The 15,208-nt window shown below is 37.1% G+C and overlaps 1 protein-coding gene across 3 annotated transcripts in view; it reads right to left on the bottom strand.

Moving 5' to 3' along the window:
• Positions 1 to 2,756: 2,756 nt before the first annotated feature.
• Positions 2,757 to 15,208, bottom strand: part of UBR1 (ubiquitin protein ligase E3 component n-recognin 1) — a 166,934-nt gene continuing 154,482 nt past the window's right edge. For 2 of the 3 annotated variants that reach the window (XM_060294402.1, XM_030842843.2), the window contains 4 exons: positions 13,416 to 13,493; positions 7,065 to 7,235; positions 5,116 to 5,217; positions 2,757 to 3,579 (listed from right to left, as the gene is read on the bottom strand). In XM_060294402.1, the coding sequence (XP_060150385.1) occupies positions 3,438 to 3,579; positions 5,116 to 5,217; positions 7,065 to 7,235; positions 13,416 to 13,493 (493 nt within the window). In that variant the 3' untranslated portion in view covers positions 2,757 to 3,437. The remainder of the gene's footprint in view (positions 3,580 to 5,115; positions 5,218 to 7,064; positions 7,236 to 13,415; positions 13,494 to 15,208) is intronic. The other variant, XM_030842844.2, reaches the window with a different exon arrangement.

The raw sequence follows: 15,208 nt of genomic DNA, 5'->3' as shown, positions 1-15,208 counted from the left end.
TCGAACCTGTGTCCCCAGCATTGGCAGGCGGAGTCTTAACCATTGCGCCACCAGGGAAGCCTCCATTTTTAAATTAGGTTCATTTCTTTAATTTTCATCTGAATCTATTTGTTAACTCAGGTGATTATTTAAAAAGTAGGTGAGTTAAGCCCATCTACGTTTGTTGATTGGTCTGAATTTTTTTATATTGTTTCACTATGTAGTTTATTTTCTTTGCCTCCCCCCCTTTTGATATTGTGTGTAGTTCTAGTTGTAAACTTTATTCTGATATTATATAATACTCTCAGTACTCTTTCTTTAAATTCTCTGTTGCTTCCCTAATATGTAAGCAATTTTGAAACTACCTCTTACTGCCCCTTCTATGTAGCTGCTAGCTTTATCCTATTGTCAGTTTGTGTAGTTTTTATTTCTTGATTTCTCAGCTTCAAGTGCTATCTTTTTACTTCTATGTAATGCTCCGGACGCACAGGCTCAGCGGCATGTGGGATCCTCCAAGACCGGGACACGAATCCGTGTCCCCTGCATCGGCAGGCGGACTCCCAACCACTGCGCCACCAGGGAAGCCCTCAGTGAGCTTATTTAACTTTCCACCTACTCATCCCTTTGCTCCCATTTTTTGTTGGTTGTAATAATTTTGCATTATTTTGATAATGTAAAATTATCTGATTTTGGCTTATTCCCGCCCCCATCTGTAATCTTAATTCTTACAGTTGAACATATGCATATATATGTAAAATATGCATCTTAAAAATTATTTACTGATAGACTGTATGGTCAAAATGTTTGGAGACCATTACACTAAATACCTATGTCTTTTAAAGAATTTGTCTGGGCTGACAAAGATAACTTTTAGCTATAGCTCCTTTCTAGGTATACTTTTTTATACTTCAAACCCAAATCCCCAAACATGAGAAGTCCCTTTTTTCTTTTTAAATATACACATATAAGATATTTTATTTCAAAAAGCACAGAACATTATACAAGTTTTAAATTTACATTTTGCAATAAAAGATATCAATATATGCATTATTTGTATCATGGATGGAATTTGAATCAGTGGTATAAATATGTGGCAGTCACTAAATATAGATCATCATCACAGTGAACCAAAATGCATAGTTGTTATGAAATGACAAATGACCACTAAAGGGTGAACTCAGCCCATACACCACGATAATAAATTAGTTATACAGATATATGTTTTTCTTCACTGTATCATTAAAATTTCTGCTAGCCCCTCACCAAACATTCAAAAAACACAGTTTTGGAGCCATCCTGTTGAACCAGTTCCTCCACATACTACACTAAAGAAAATAAAGTGACTTTTTGCTCATTTTTAAGTAAACTTCATATGCTTAATTAAACTGTTTCCAATGATGAAGGCAAACAACTAGGATATTTGAATATAATTAGAAATCCCTTGGGCTGGGGGCAGCACTGAGAGATGTATGTTCATCTACAGTGCAGAGATCTGAATCAATCTCAGGAAATGGAACTCAATAGGAAATGGGTTCTTTGGCAGTAAAGATCTGACTGGCCATTGCAGGACAGTCCCTCTGGCAGCTTGAGAGCTTAACCGTAGAATTTATGAAGTGGATAGAAAAAGGTTAGAAATAAAAAATCAATTTATCTTTGCTAAACTGGGACCAATCAATTAGGGCAGAAGTCAGCATCTTCTGTTGCCTAGGCTGGCTCAGACTTCCTAGTCAGACAATCCACCCAACAAAATTATATAAGAAGTAAAAGGAAATGTTATAATCATTTAATCATACTGGCAAATTTGACAAACTGAATACTGAAATTTGTAATCCTCACCCATCAATAGTTAGAAACTGTTTATTGGAGTTGTATCTCTTTTCTGATACCTTCTGAATAATAATTATTCAGGTAGAAACATGATTGTGATTCTGATGCCTGTTCATGCCAATCCCTTATTGTAAAATCCAGAATTTCTTTACTTTACATAAAAATACCATAAAAATCTAACCCAAAATGTACATCATCAATCACTTTGCAAATATATTTTTATTTGCTTGCCTTTGCTGAGCAAAAAGAAGGTAGGAAAACATTTATACACATACATGACCATGGTCACCAAAGGCAAAATAAGACGGTCTTTGAATGTATCTTTCGAACTCCTAACATTACCCCAGAGACAACAGAAGCTAAAATATAAGATTTCAATCTATCTTCTGCCTGCTGTTTTATATCATAAGTTCTTGATATAAAAAGTTAAAGCCAAAAACCAAGAAATCTATGCACAGATGCCGGAGAGCTCTGTTATTTATGAACAAGATGGCTCAACCACAGCATGTTTTAACAGGACACAGACTACTGACCACATGGCTTTTTTTGTTGGTTATACTATTCATATATCCAGAGTTTATGAAAAGTTTGCACACAGATAACAAATGAAGGATCTGTCTTACAAAGACACAGAATGTTACAGAACAGGCTTAAATCTGATTGTTCTAATTTACAGCTGCCATGATCCATTCATTGGGGGAATTTTCTTATCCTCATTCTATAGATAGTTTACATCAGAACTGCATCAGGTTTCTGAGTCAAATAGAGTCATGTCACAATCAAGAGATAAGTGAACTTATTTGAAAAACTTGCCTTTGGAAAATGGAAAGTATAATTTCAAAATGCAATAAAGCTAATCCTCACCATCAGAGGTGAGGACTGCAGGCTTTGTTTCATCAGGGATAAATAATAAATACATTATCCTAACTCTTCTTGAGGTCTACAGTAGGAAAAAAAAAAGCTTTTCCACACTGGCAGAAATTTGCCTTAGAAATGGAAACTTTGTCCATATAGAAATATAGTTTAATTTCTGGCTGAAACAGTAAGTGGCACTTTAGGGGCATTTCCTTAAGAGAGAAATTATAAAATTTTTACTTTTTGGAAAACTTTCTCAATTGAAGTACACTGCATGGTTTCTGAATTTCTCTTTAGCTGCAAGGAAGACTAACACAGATTATTAAATCTTGTCAGTGATCCATTAGCTAAATTAAATTTGGGGGGGAAACACCAAATACAAATTGTAGAAGAGTCAACCAACATATAAGAATGCCCACAACTGCTTGATGTGACTTCATTTATCAGGTGGATGAAGTGAAGTGGGACAGATTACGAAGGGAAATAAGTTTTCTGGAACTATTAGCAGAACCAGACACTTGGGGGTGAAGAAGCATTTCTTTAGTGTTCTGGAACATAAAATAGATTAATCTATGTCTTTTTTTTTTTTGCTTTAAGCATATGTTCATTAATTGAAAGAAATATTCCATTAAGGAATATTTTATTGATGTATGTGCATCTGGACATGGAGCAAAAGACCCTCCAACCCTTCCCCAGCCCTCAATAAGGTCTCCATAATTTTGAATCAGTCTTCATTACTGTCTTCATTCGTGATTCTCCCCAGGCAGAGTTGGAGCTCACAGTAACTGCCAGTTGAATCCGAATAACATCTGATTAGTTTCCTGGCTCCTAGCAATCTCTTCTATGATGCAGTGTTGCTGCCACACCAAATGGAGCTTCCGATACCGCTCACGAGATAAATGAAGGGGGTTGCCCCTCCTTCAGGGGGAGAAAAAAACATGTAAGCTTGAATCAAATAACTACTACATCTTTATTGTTTAAATTAGTCTGAACTTTTGAGATGTTCTTGGAACTGGGAAGGAATCACCAGGACAAGGTTTTAAAAGGTATATTTTCCCTTCACCACTGATCACTATGAACTCGATAAGTTACTTAGCTAATGAAGAAGAAACTTACTCCTTGATTATTCAGAAAAATAGGTCAAGTATACCATGGGCATTATGGGATCCCATTTAAATGGCTAGAAAGGTTTATAACTTGAAGCAGTTCTATTCTTTTTAGAGTGGTTAGCCTGAGTAGGTCTTTAATGGCTTTCTGGCCTCTTATAGTTTATCCAGCTTTGATTTCTGATCTTTGGACGGTAGAGGTTAGGTCTGAGGTGTAACACTAAGCCCTCAAATTATACGCTGCTCCTCAGAAATACTTAGTTATTATTGTCTTTATGACACAACAAACTTGCTGGTGATTAGCAAGTACTTAAATAAAATTACTCCACACCAATTCTAAGGTTGCACAGTTTGTAACACTGTATAACAGCTAATCCAAAATGACTGAAGTCTGGCTGTTGCCAATGATGGAGAATTGTAAGACTCTCATCCCTGGGGCACTAACATGTCTCAGCTGGTTAGGTATTTTCATATTGCCTAACTAACTTAAAAATTCTGCTTCTTTGTACCTTTCTGGAACAACACAGGCCTCTTATCCTCAATCATTAACTACTTCCACCACCCACCTTTTTCTTCCTGAATCCAAAGACTTTCTCTATACAGGTCAAAAGCTGTTACAATAAAAACAAATCTCCGTATGAACAAAGAGGTTCTAAGCCTCATCCAATAAGCCGATTCATTCTGAATAATATATTGGGATGATGAAAAAGTTCGGATTTTTCCGTTAAGATGTTACAAAAATCCCGAACAAACTTTTTTGGCCAACCCAAAATTTCAAAAGAACAAACTTTTAGTTAAACAAAAAGAGCTTATGGTAAGGGGATCTAATCTTTAACTATATGTACTTTTGGGACCATTGTGGCCTTACCTCCTTTTTCTCATACCCATGAGTGGTACTCCAGTTCCTAACACCAGTGAAGGATACAGAAAATTACAGGATTCTAAGCATTTTTGCTAATGTTTAAAAGCAAAGAAGGCTGACATAGCTGGCTAATAAAAAGTTTCAAGTATTGCAATGGAAACAATGAATATCCATTTTAAACCAAACTCCCTCACTGGATACTACAGATTTCTTTCTTTTATACATCAGCGTCAATTAAACCTTCTAAGTAATTCTGAAGAAAGGTTGATTAAAAATAATAGAGCATTCAAACATTAGGATGGCGGGGGTCTAAAAATTTTGGAGAAGCACAAACTTGTTGAAAATTATGTGTTACATTTAGGATGGCATCATATTTAATATTTTCAATTTATAGCTATTTAAAAATATCTCTCAGTATTAGCTTTTGTGTTTAAAGAGCTGCCACCATCCATGTACAATAATGTGAGTAAAATTTTAAAAACTTACTTCAGGCCAGGGTCTGTTTCTCCATATTCATCCAAATAAGGGGCTGGATAGGCACAGCCTCTGGCTTTACCTTCAACCAGGACTACTCTACATTCTCTGATTCTAAGGGACAAAACAACCAACAGAAATATTACTAAGTGCATGTATGCAAATGACAGGCACTGTGTCAAAGTTAATCTAGAGAAAAGACATGGTATCTGTTAAGAATTCAGTATAAAGACAATATAGACAAACAGACTAAATCGTGTTTTGTCTAAATAAAAGAGAATGAACATTGCTATTTTTGTTGAAGCTATGGGAAAGGATCAATGGACTTAGGGAAATGGGATCAGTCAGTAATACTGACTAAATATACTGAAGAGAGGAAGGAGACTGTCCTATGTGAACCATAGGTACCCTGGAAGATGGTGGCTGGGGTTGTTTCTGTTCTATTTCCTGACCTATGACCTGGAGCGGGGGAGGGAGCTTAACAGAAGAATAGAACCACATCTCCTAGTCTGATAACCCTGGGCCAGAAAGAAGGTCATCTATGGAAGTGTCGAGCCTTTTCTGGTTAGAGCCAGCCTCCAACAGTGCACATTATAAAGAACCACTGTAACCCTGAAGGTACCTGGGACTCTTACAGCAGAGAAATGGAAAAATAAAAAATAATGTTCGTGTACATAAGAGATAAGTACTCTAGAGAGAAATTATAAAATAAACAGTTGGAATAGGTAGTGGGTTTAATCGCTGTAGGTACCCTAGAAGAAAATAGGTGTTTGGGCTTTGCTTGCATACACTTATTCTCCTTGTTCCAACAGATGCTGATTGGCAGTGATTACATATTCCCTAGTGAGTGAGATGTTTGGGTTTATGTAAACAGAAACTAGATTACATGGGGAGAATGGAAAGAAAGAGCACATGCATCCACTTTGAATTTTTTCTCTCTCTCAGGAAACTTGCACTCTTCTTTCATAAATATGAGAGACTATTGGTCTGTTCTCAGTCATTTGCTAAGACACCAGGGAAAACAATGGTTGGTTGGTAGAAGAAGTGAAGCAAATTAAAACATTCAAAGGACAACATAAAGTAACAATGTACATGTCCTTTGAAAATACAAGTTTTAGGACTCTAAACTCTTTCACTATACCTGATTTTTACACAATACCAGAGTAATCAATATAAAGCCTATCATATTTCACGTTTCCATTTTTTTTTACCATCTTTATTGGAGTATAATTGCTTTACAATGTGTTAGTTTCTGCTGTATAACAAAGTGAAGCAGCTATACGTATACATATATCCCCATATCCCCTCCCTCTTGCATCTCCCTCCTACCCTCCCTATCCCAACCCTCTAGGTGGTTACAAAGCACCGAGCTGATCTCCCTGTGCTATGCGGCGGCTGCTTCCTACTACCTACCTATTTTACATTTGGTAGTGTATATATGTCAATGCTACTCTCTCACTTCATCCCAGCTTACCCTTCCCCCTCCCTGTGTCCTCAAGTCCATTCTCCACCTCTGCATCTTTATTCCTGTCCTGCCCCTAGGTTCATTAGAACCTTTTTTTTCTTAAAGATTCCATATATATGTGTTAGTGTATGGTATTTGTTTTTCTCTTTCTGACTTACTTCACTCTGTATGACAGACTATAGGTCCATCCACCTCAATACAAATAACTCAGTTTCATTTCAAGTCTACCATATTTAAGGTTTTCCACAAATAATGAAAATGTGAACAGATTCCAATTTTTAACTCCTTATTTTTCAAACTACTTACTTCATATTTTTTAAACTATTATTTACATTTGAGAAGATACTTAAGTATCTTTTCAAATACAACTGCATGTGAATAACAGGTCTATGCTCTAACTTCTGACAGATCATATCCTATCAACATACTGTCCTGCCATGATGGCCTCCAGACTGGATTCAGATTCCCTACGTTCATTATGAAGCTTCCTACTTACTTTAGGAAAATGCAGACTCCAGCTCCACAGTGAAGGGCATGAAAAATGCAAGCTCCCACCTCTTCTCCATTCACAATTTCTTGGCAGCAAATGTTCTGAGAACACAGTATGGCTCCGCAGAAAAGACAGAGGACAGGGTGCTTTCGCTCGTCATCTGCAGACCGTGGGCACCTCAAAAGGGAAGAAAACATTCAGTATGGTGGAGAAATAATAAAAGCATGATATAATCAGTTAGCAGTGTTTTAGATGTATTAGCAGTGTTTTCATCACTGGCTGCTTTGCAGCGAAGACAGCTCTTAAAACACAGGAAACATTTAATTAGATGATTCCTTTTTAATACTTTTCCTTAAGAAGATAACAAAAAGTCTTCTGATTAATTCATAGTAAGAAAATTTATTTTTAAATATGCAGTGTTCTGCGAATTCCCACAAAGTGTGGCACTTAAATATGCCTTGAGATTGAGATGCATTTAGAGAATCCAGTCTTCATCTGACACGACCAATTTACAGTCAGCTCCCCCTCTGGATTGGTTTAGTCAATCTTGTGTCTCAATGTTGGAGCAATGACCTTGAAGGTATACAATTACTGTTGTTGTTTTAACCACAATTTTCAGTAAGGGTTTAAACACATTTCCCCCACTTCTTTGAAGTATTGAGATCTTTAGGGTTGAAAGGGGAGACTGCAGTCTTTGAGCTGACGCACCTTTCCACCTGTGAAACACAGCCAAGTCTTGGGAAAGAAAAAGTGACAAAGTTTACTTGTTTGAACCAAGTAGTACTATGAGATCTGGCCATTTGACACAGTGGCATGCTAGAGCCTTGCTATAATGCCCCCAAGAGGGGTATCACTCTCTGAATTAAAGTGATAATGGCTATCTTTGTAAAAGGAGCTTCTTATACTCCTATCTCTGCTGTATAATGGACATAAAGCAAGCATCAATTTGGACAGAAAAAAATAAATGCAACCCCAGGAGAGATCCATTGATGTCCACAATTGGGTCAGAATAAAGAGCACCAAAACAAATCTCTAATATGGTATTAACAGTTTATTCTCTGATGCCCACTTTCTTAGGCAAGATAAGAAAATCACTATTCTCTACACACGAGCAGAGGGACTCCCTGCATAGGTATTCCATTCCTGTCTCCTGTAGATGAGAGGGTTATTTTCACTCCCTGGGTGTTGCTCTTTTTGGATAAAGCCAACATCTTCTTTAACTTTTAGCACAGGATGGCTGAGTCCCATCCTATAGAGGAAAATGGGAGTGATGCCCCTGAAATACAGTACTGACCAGCCACCCTCCTACACTAGAGATGACTCAGTCTTAATGGAAACTAGTAGTAACAATAAAACTGGAAGAGAGCATAAGATTTATTATTATTTTTACTTGAAACCAGTAAGTACTAATATCATTCAGGAGCATCGTCACTGTGATTAATGATTAACACTCTTCTCAGAGCCAACAGCATGATACCCTTGAATGACTAGAAAACAATATCTATTCACAGGGTATCTGTGATACCAATGCAGCCCCAAGATTAGGAAAATCACTGAATTTGGAGCTGGACGCAGTCTCTGAAATCATCCAGCTAATTTTTGGAGGGCTGAGAGGTAAAGTGATTCAGTCACTTCTTTAGTTGGCTGACCTTAATCTGCCTGAGACAAGCAGCAAGGGAGCTGAAATTGAGGTCAATTCTAACTGGTAATAGAGGCTGAACTATGGGCTGCCCAAGCCCCTGATGGGCCAGTTAAACCCCCTGGCTTTGTGGCTCAAAGCAATGGTTATAACTAAATAAGAGAATTTCCTTAGTCATTCTGTAGGGTGGTGATTCTCAGAGTGGGCCAAAGAAGGGCTCTTCAAGCCCTTAAGATGACCCTGAAATGCAATCTCTCCTTTTGAGTCCTTCAAATGACAGCAAGTTATTTAACATATAGTTATAAAGACTAAGTCACCTTATAGATCAAGGCAGTTAACTGGAATTATTAATTAGTATCCTTAAATTTGAGAGTTAGTTGTGTTTACTGAGAGCTCTAATTAAGTTTAGTAAGAAGTTTAGCTGTTGCACAAAGCTCAGGAACATTACAAAACGCCTAACTGAGCTTTGGAATTTCTGTAATTTGGGAAAACAATGCCTTGTCACCAGTACATTATCAACGGAGTCTTGAATAGGCTTTGATTTTCAAGCTACTGAGATTCTTGCCTTTTAATTACTAGTTACTGCTAGTTCCACGTCATCATTATCAGTTTGGTTTGCTATGGGTGATGTGTGATGCTACTGGATTGTCAAGGATACAGAACTACATCAATAATAATTTTGGCTTATTATTTTCAAGATGATGCATTGTGATTCAAATATGAAATATTCACAAACCAATGGCTGAAGCAGATACAAATATGATTTCTCCATTCAGTGACATTTCACTGGTGGTGTGCTGCTCATTAATTTATGCTATTCAAATAAATTGCATCATATTACAGAAGGCAAAACAAAAATTACTGTTAACCTTATTGAACATAATTTTATCACAGAGCATCATGAGTTTAAGTTCATGTTGTTCTCTTATAAAGGTAATTCATACATGGTATTAGCAATGAGCACAATGTAACTTGTTTTTATTGCTTCTCACTCGTCTTTATCAGCCAGTATTTTTTTGATTTGAAAGTGATCAGTGAAAGGGAAGATGAAGATAAAAGGAAGTTTAGGAAACACTGCTTTAGAGTAGTGTTTAATCTGATTGAGGTAGGAGGAACATGGTGCCAGAAAAGGCTAAGGGGCTAAAAGGCTATTCCTCTTTCCAGTACCCAGGCTTGCACTTTGAGTCACAATGTTATCTGTTTTACTGTTACAATGAGCTTCCATATAAGATTGTGTTTGGGAAAAAAAAGTGTTCTTCAGTGTCATTTCAGTGAATGAATGTGGTCACCACACTGTAATGCATGTAAAACAGTGTTTAAAGACACATGTATAAAAGATATTTCTAAGACTGCTACTTGCTTAGGAAGTTGAGAACAGTGAGGTTCCTGTACCAGAACAACTACTGATCTGGCAAGAACTGTCTGAAGCAATTATTCTGGGAACTCAGAGTCAGGACAAATACTTGCAGTGTCCAGAGGAGTGCTTGACAAAAATGAGGCTAGTAAATTTCAGTGAATTTTGGCATTCTGTGTAGTGGTTACCATCCCTTATCCCCCAGCCCCACAGCAGGTAGCTATGGGCGTGGCTGCCCACAATCCTGGTGCAGCATGCTGGTGCCAAGGTGGGCAAGAGGGACCTTGTGTTCAAAAATTAGGGTTGTATGTTTAGTTTTGCCTGGCAGTTCACTGAGGGGCTGGCACAGAAACTAACCATTGTTTCAGCTCCCGTGGGCTGAAGCAGCTTCCTTGGCGGTGATGGTAGTAGAGGGGATTTAAAGAGGTAGATAGTCTTTATATCTTTTCTTCTCTCTTTTTTTTTTTTCTTATTGTGTCCAGGCATTTAAGGAAATCTCTGTCAGTTACTGGCTGACCACAGAGATAATGGAACAGAGACTTCAGTGAACACACAACGAATAGAGTCTTTGCAAAAATAGTTTGGAAAAGTCACTAAAACAAACAGATAACTACAGCCTTATCAAGCAACAATGGTAATTCTTGGGATGTGGTAAGAATCTGATTTCCAGAGTTATTATGTTACAATACTCAAAATGTCCCATTCTCAACAAAGCTTACAAAGAAACAGAAAAGTATGGCCCATTCACAGGAAACCAAAAAGAGACTGACAGAAATCATCCCTAAGGAAGCCCAGCCATGAGACATAATAAACAAAGACTTTAAATTAACTCTCCTAAATATGCTCTTTGAAAGAAACCATTAACAACAACAACAAAAAAAACCTAGTGGAAATCAGGAAAGTTGCAGGGTACAAGATCAACAGACAAAAATCGGTTGTGTTTAAATACACCAGCAGGGCTTCCCTGGTGGTGCAGTGGTTAAGAATCCGCCTCCCAATGCAGGGGACACGGGGTTCGAGCCCTGGTCCAGGAAGATCCCACATGCCGCGGAGCAACTAAGCCCGTGCACTACAACTACTGAGCCTGTGCTCTAGAGCCCGCGAGCCACAACTACTGAAGCCCATGTGCCTAGAGCCCGTGCTCTGCAACAAGAGAAGCCACTGCAATGAGAAGCCCGCGCACCGCAACAAAGAGTAGCCCCTGCTCACCACAACTAGAGAAAGTCCGCGTGCAGCAACAAACACACAATGCAGCCAAAAATAAATACATACATACATACATACATACACCAGCAATGAACAATCCAAAAAGGAAATTAAGAAAACAATTTCATTTACAATAGCTTTCAAAAGAATAAAATACCTACGAATAAATATAATCAAGGAGGGAAAAGTCTTGTACGCTGAAAACTACAAAACCTCACTGAATGAAATTCAAGCAGGCCTAAGTATAGAAGGCATCCATGTTCATGGACTGGAAGACTTAATATTGTTAAGAAGGCAACACTCTCCAAAGCAATCTATAGATTAATGTAATCTCTATTAAAATCCCAATTGCCTCTTTTGCAGAAATGAAAAAGCCAATTCTCAAATTCCAATTTAATCGCAAAGGACCCGAAATAGTCACAACAATATTGAAAAAGAAAAAGTTGGAAAGCTCTCATGTTACAATTTCAAAGCTTACTACAAAGGTACAGTAATTAAAAAATGTGGTACTAGCATAAGGATAGACTTATAGACCAATGGAACAGAATTGAGAGTCCAGAAATAAACCCAAACATCTGTGACCAACTGATTTTCAAAGCAGGTGCCAAAACTATTTAATGAGGGGGAAAACAGTGTCCAAAAATGGTGCTGGGACAACTGGAAACCACATGGAAAAAAGAATGAAGTTGTACCTCTTACCTTATTCCAAAAATTAATTCAAAACAGATTCACATCCTAAATATGAGCTAAAACTATAAAATTATTTGGAAAAAACATGGGAATAAATCTTCATGAGCTCAGATTTGGCAACAAATTCTTAGTTTTGATACCAAAAGCACAAGCAACAAAAGAAAGAAACATAAGATGGACTCATACATCAAAGGACACTATGAAGAATATGAAAACACAACTTATAGGAGGAAATATTTGCAAATTAAAATCTAATAAGGGTTTAATATCCAGAAAATAAAAAGAACTCTTACAACTCAACAACAAAAAAGATAGTCCAATTATAAAATGGGCTTGGGATTACCATATATACACTAATATGTATAAAATAGATAACTAATGAGAACCTGCTGTATAGCACAGGGAACTCCACTTCGCTGTACAGTAGAAACTAATACAACATTGTAAAACAACTATACCCCAATTAAAAAATAAAAAAATAAATGAAAAATAAATAAACAAAATGGGCAAAAAACTTGAACACATATTTCTCCAAAGAACATATACAAATCTGTAACAAGCACACAAAAAGATGTTCAACATCCTTGATCATTAAGGAAATGTATATCAAACCGCAGTGAGCTACCATTTTTCACCCACTGGGATCACTTTAATTAAAAAACAAACAAACAAACAAACGAGAAAATAAAAGGTGCTGGTGAGAATATGGAGAAATAGGAGCCCTCATACATTCTGGTGGGAATGTAAAATGGTGCAGCCATTGTGGAAGACAGTTTAATGGTTCCTCAAAATGTTAAACATAGGATTACCGTAATGACCCAGCATTCTACTCCTAGGTATATATACCCAAGAAAAATTAAAATATATGTCCTACCAGAAACTTGTACATGAATGTTTGTAGGAGCATTATTCATAATAGTCAAAAGAGGGAAACAACCTAAATGCCCACCAATGGATGAATAGATTAATGAACTTTGGTATATACATACAATGAAATATTATTTAGCCAAGAAAGGAATGAAGTACTGATACATCCTACAACTTGAATGAACCTCAAAGACATACTAAGTGAAGAAAGCCAGACACAAAAGGTCATAGATTGTATGATTCCTTTTATATAATATATCTAGAATAGGCAAATCCATGGAGACAGAAAGCAGATTATCAGTTACTACAGAATCGGGAAAGAGCGGGATGGAGAATGATTATTTAGTGGATGCAAGGTGTTTCCCTGGGGTGATCAAAAAGTTTTGAAATTAGAGAGAAACAGTGGTGGCACAACATTGGCAATACACTAAATGCCAATGAATTATACAAAATTGTATGTTATGTGATTTTCACCTCGATTAAAAAAAAAGATTGAAAATCACTGTTACAGAGGATGCTCAGTGGTCACTTTTAAAAAAAGTTTGCTAGTGGTGGTGAGTTTGTAAGCTCAAAAAAGTTTTAAATATATATTTCTTCTTACCTGAAATGAGAAGCTTGATTTAGGAGGCAGCTATAGTCATCAGGAAGCTCTATCAAACTATTTCTTTTTCTAGGGTACCTAGAAATATAATTTAAATGGCAATTTTATTTTATGAGTAAATAAGCCCAGATCAAAAACAGACCAAATAACAGAAGGAAGAATGTTTTAAAAATAATGAAAGGAGGGGAATTCCCTGGTGGTCCAGTGGTTAGGACTCTGTGCTTCCACTGCAGGGGACATGGGTTTGATCCCTGGTCTGGTCGGGGAACTAAGATCCCACAAGCCGTGTGACGTGGCCAAAAAAACAGTTTAAGGATTCATATTTGCAATCCATAGTAATTCCTACTGTTGACTAGATTAAGTCTAAACTTTTCAGCCTAGAATTCCAGATCTTTCATCAGCTGGTTTCCTCTCCAAACCCAACTCCTACTATTTCCTAAGACTAAATTGTTCTAGCTATATTTCTATACTGTCTAGGAAGGTAATATAAAGTAGTAGTTAAGAACACAGACTTTGAAATCAAACAGGCCCGGTTACATATCCTAAATTCTCTAACACCTGACAAGTCACTGAACCTAATCCTGTATTTCCTGGTCAGTAAACTGAGAATAAACATATATACTTTCTCAATCATAGGGCACACCCTCAATTTAGTAACACATTTCCGGGGTGGGGGGGGGTGAGGAGAGAAACATTAAATACTCATGTTGATTTAAGAAATGAATAGTATCAAGGAACCTCAAAGGGCTGTTGAGAACTCAATAAGATATTGAAGTGAAACGTAATATACTTAGTACTTGTTACATGCGTGCAAATGTTATTCATTCTCACCATAGTAATATGACAAAAGCCTTGCATGCATGTCCTGGGGAAGGTCATCTGAATAACATGAAATTCTCTTCTCAAACCCCAGTCAATTCAAATTCTGCTATAATCTCTTCTGTGTTCAGCTAAAAATTATCTCCTCTAAGACTAAACTTACATCATTAAGAATATTTACTCTTTACATTTCTATAGCATTAACAGTATATTCCATATATTATTATACTGTATCTCATTTATGTACATAATTAGACTATAAACTACCCATGACCAAAAGGTGTATGTATTGTATCTTTTAACTCTCTCAGAGTATTTTAGTTTAGTACCATGCTAGGGAAACAGTAGATGTCTAAAAGGCACACAGCGACTTCTGTGAGATTAATAGTGCTAAAATATGTACTCATATTTTAAACTCTTCTTTTCTTGGTGATGTGAATACTACTGCATCTGAGCACAGGAGGTGGATCTATAATCTCTAAATCACTAAAGTTGGGTTAAGTCTTAGGCAGCAGCATATGCACATTTAAGGAGAAGCTGAAAGGAACTCAAGGGGTGAAAACAGATGAGAAAAGAAGGTAGCAAATGCACACTGTCTCACAATGTTTGCTTTAGCCATAAAAAAAAAAATTGTGCTGGTGTTAGTATTTAAGGCTGGGGTCAATTCCTCTGCTTGTTTATTGACGCAATGCAATTTGAATAAAAATCAGAGACTGTACATAATACAAACCAGGCCCTGGAGGGGACGCAAAGAAGATAAGCATGCGGTTCTGGCCACTGTTGAGTTTACTGTTCAGTGATTTACAGTGTTGGCTGGGACACACATACACACACATGAACAGACACATATGAGAGGATGTGTTAGGATAGGCTTCAGGGAGAAGGTAACATTTAAAATGGTCCTTGAGGGGGACTTCCCTGGTGGCACAGTGGTTAAGAATCTGCCTGCCAATGCAGGGGACATGGGTTCAATC

This window comes from Globicephala melas, chromosome 2 (assembly GCF_963455315.2).
Source record: "Globicephala melas chromosome 2, mGloMel1.2, whole genome shotgun sequence".
Taxonomy (NCBI): domain Eukaryota; kingdom Metazoa; phylum Chordata; class Mammalia; order Artiodactyla; family Delphinidae; genus Globicephala; species Globicephala melas.
This window is presented reverse-complemented; position numbering and strand designations above follow the sequence as displayed.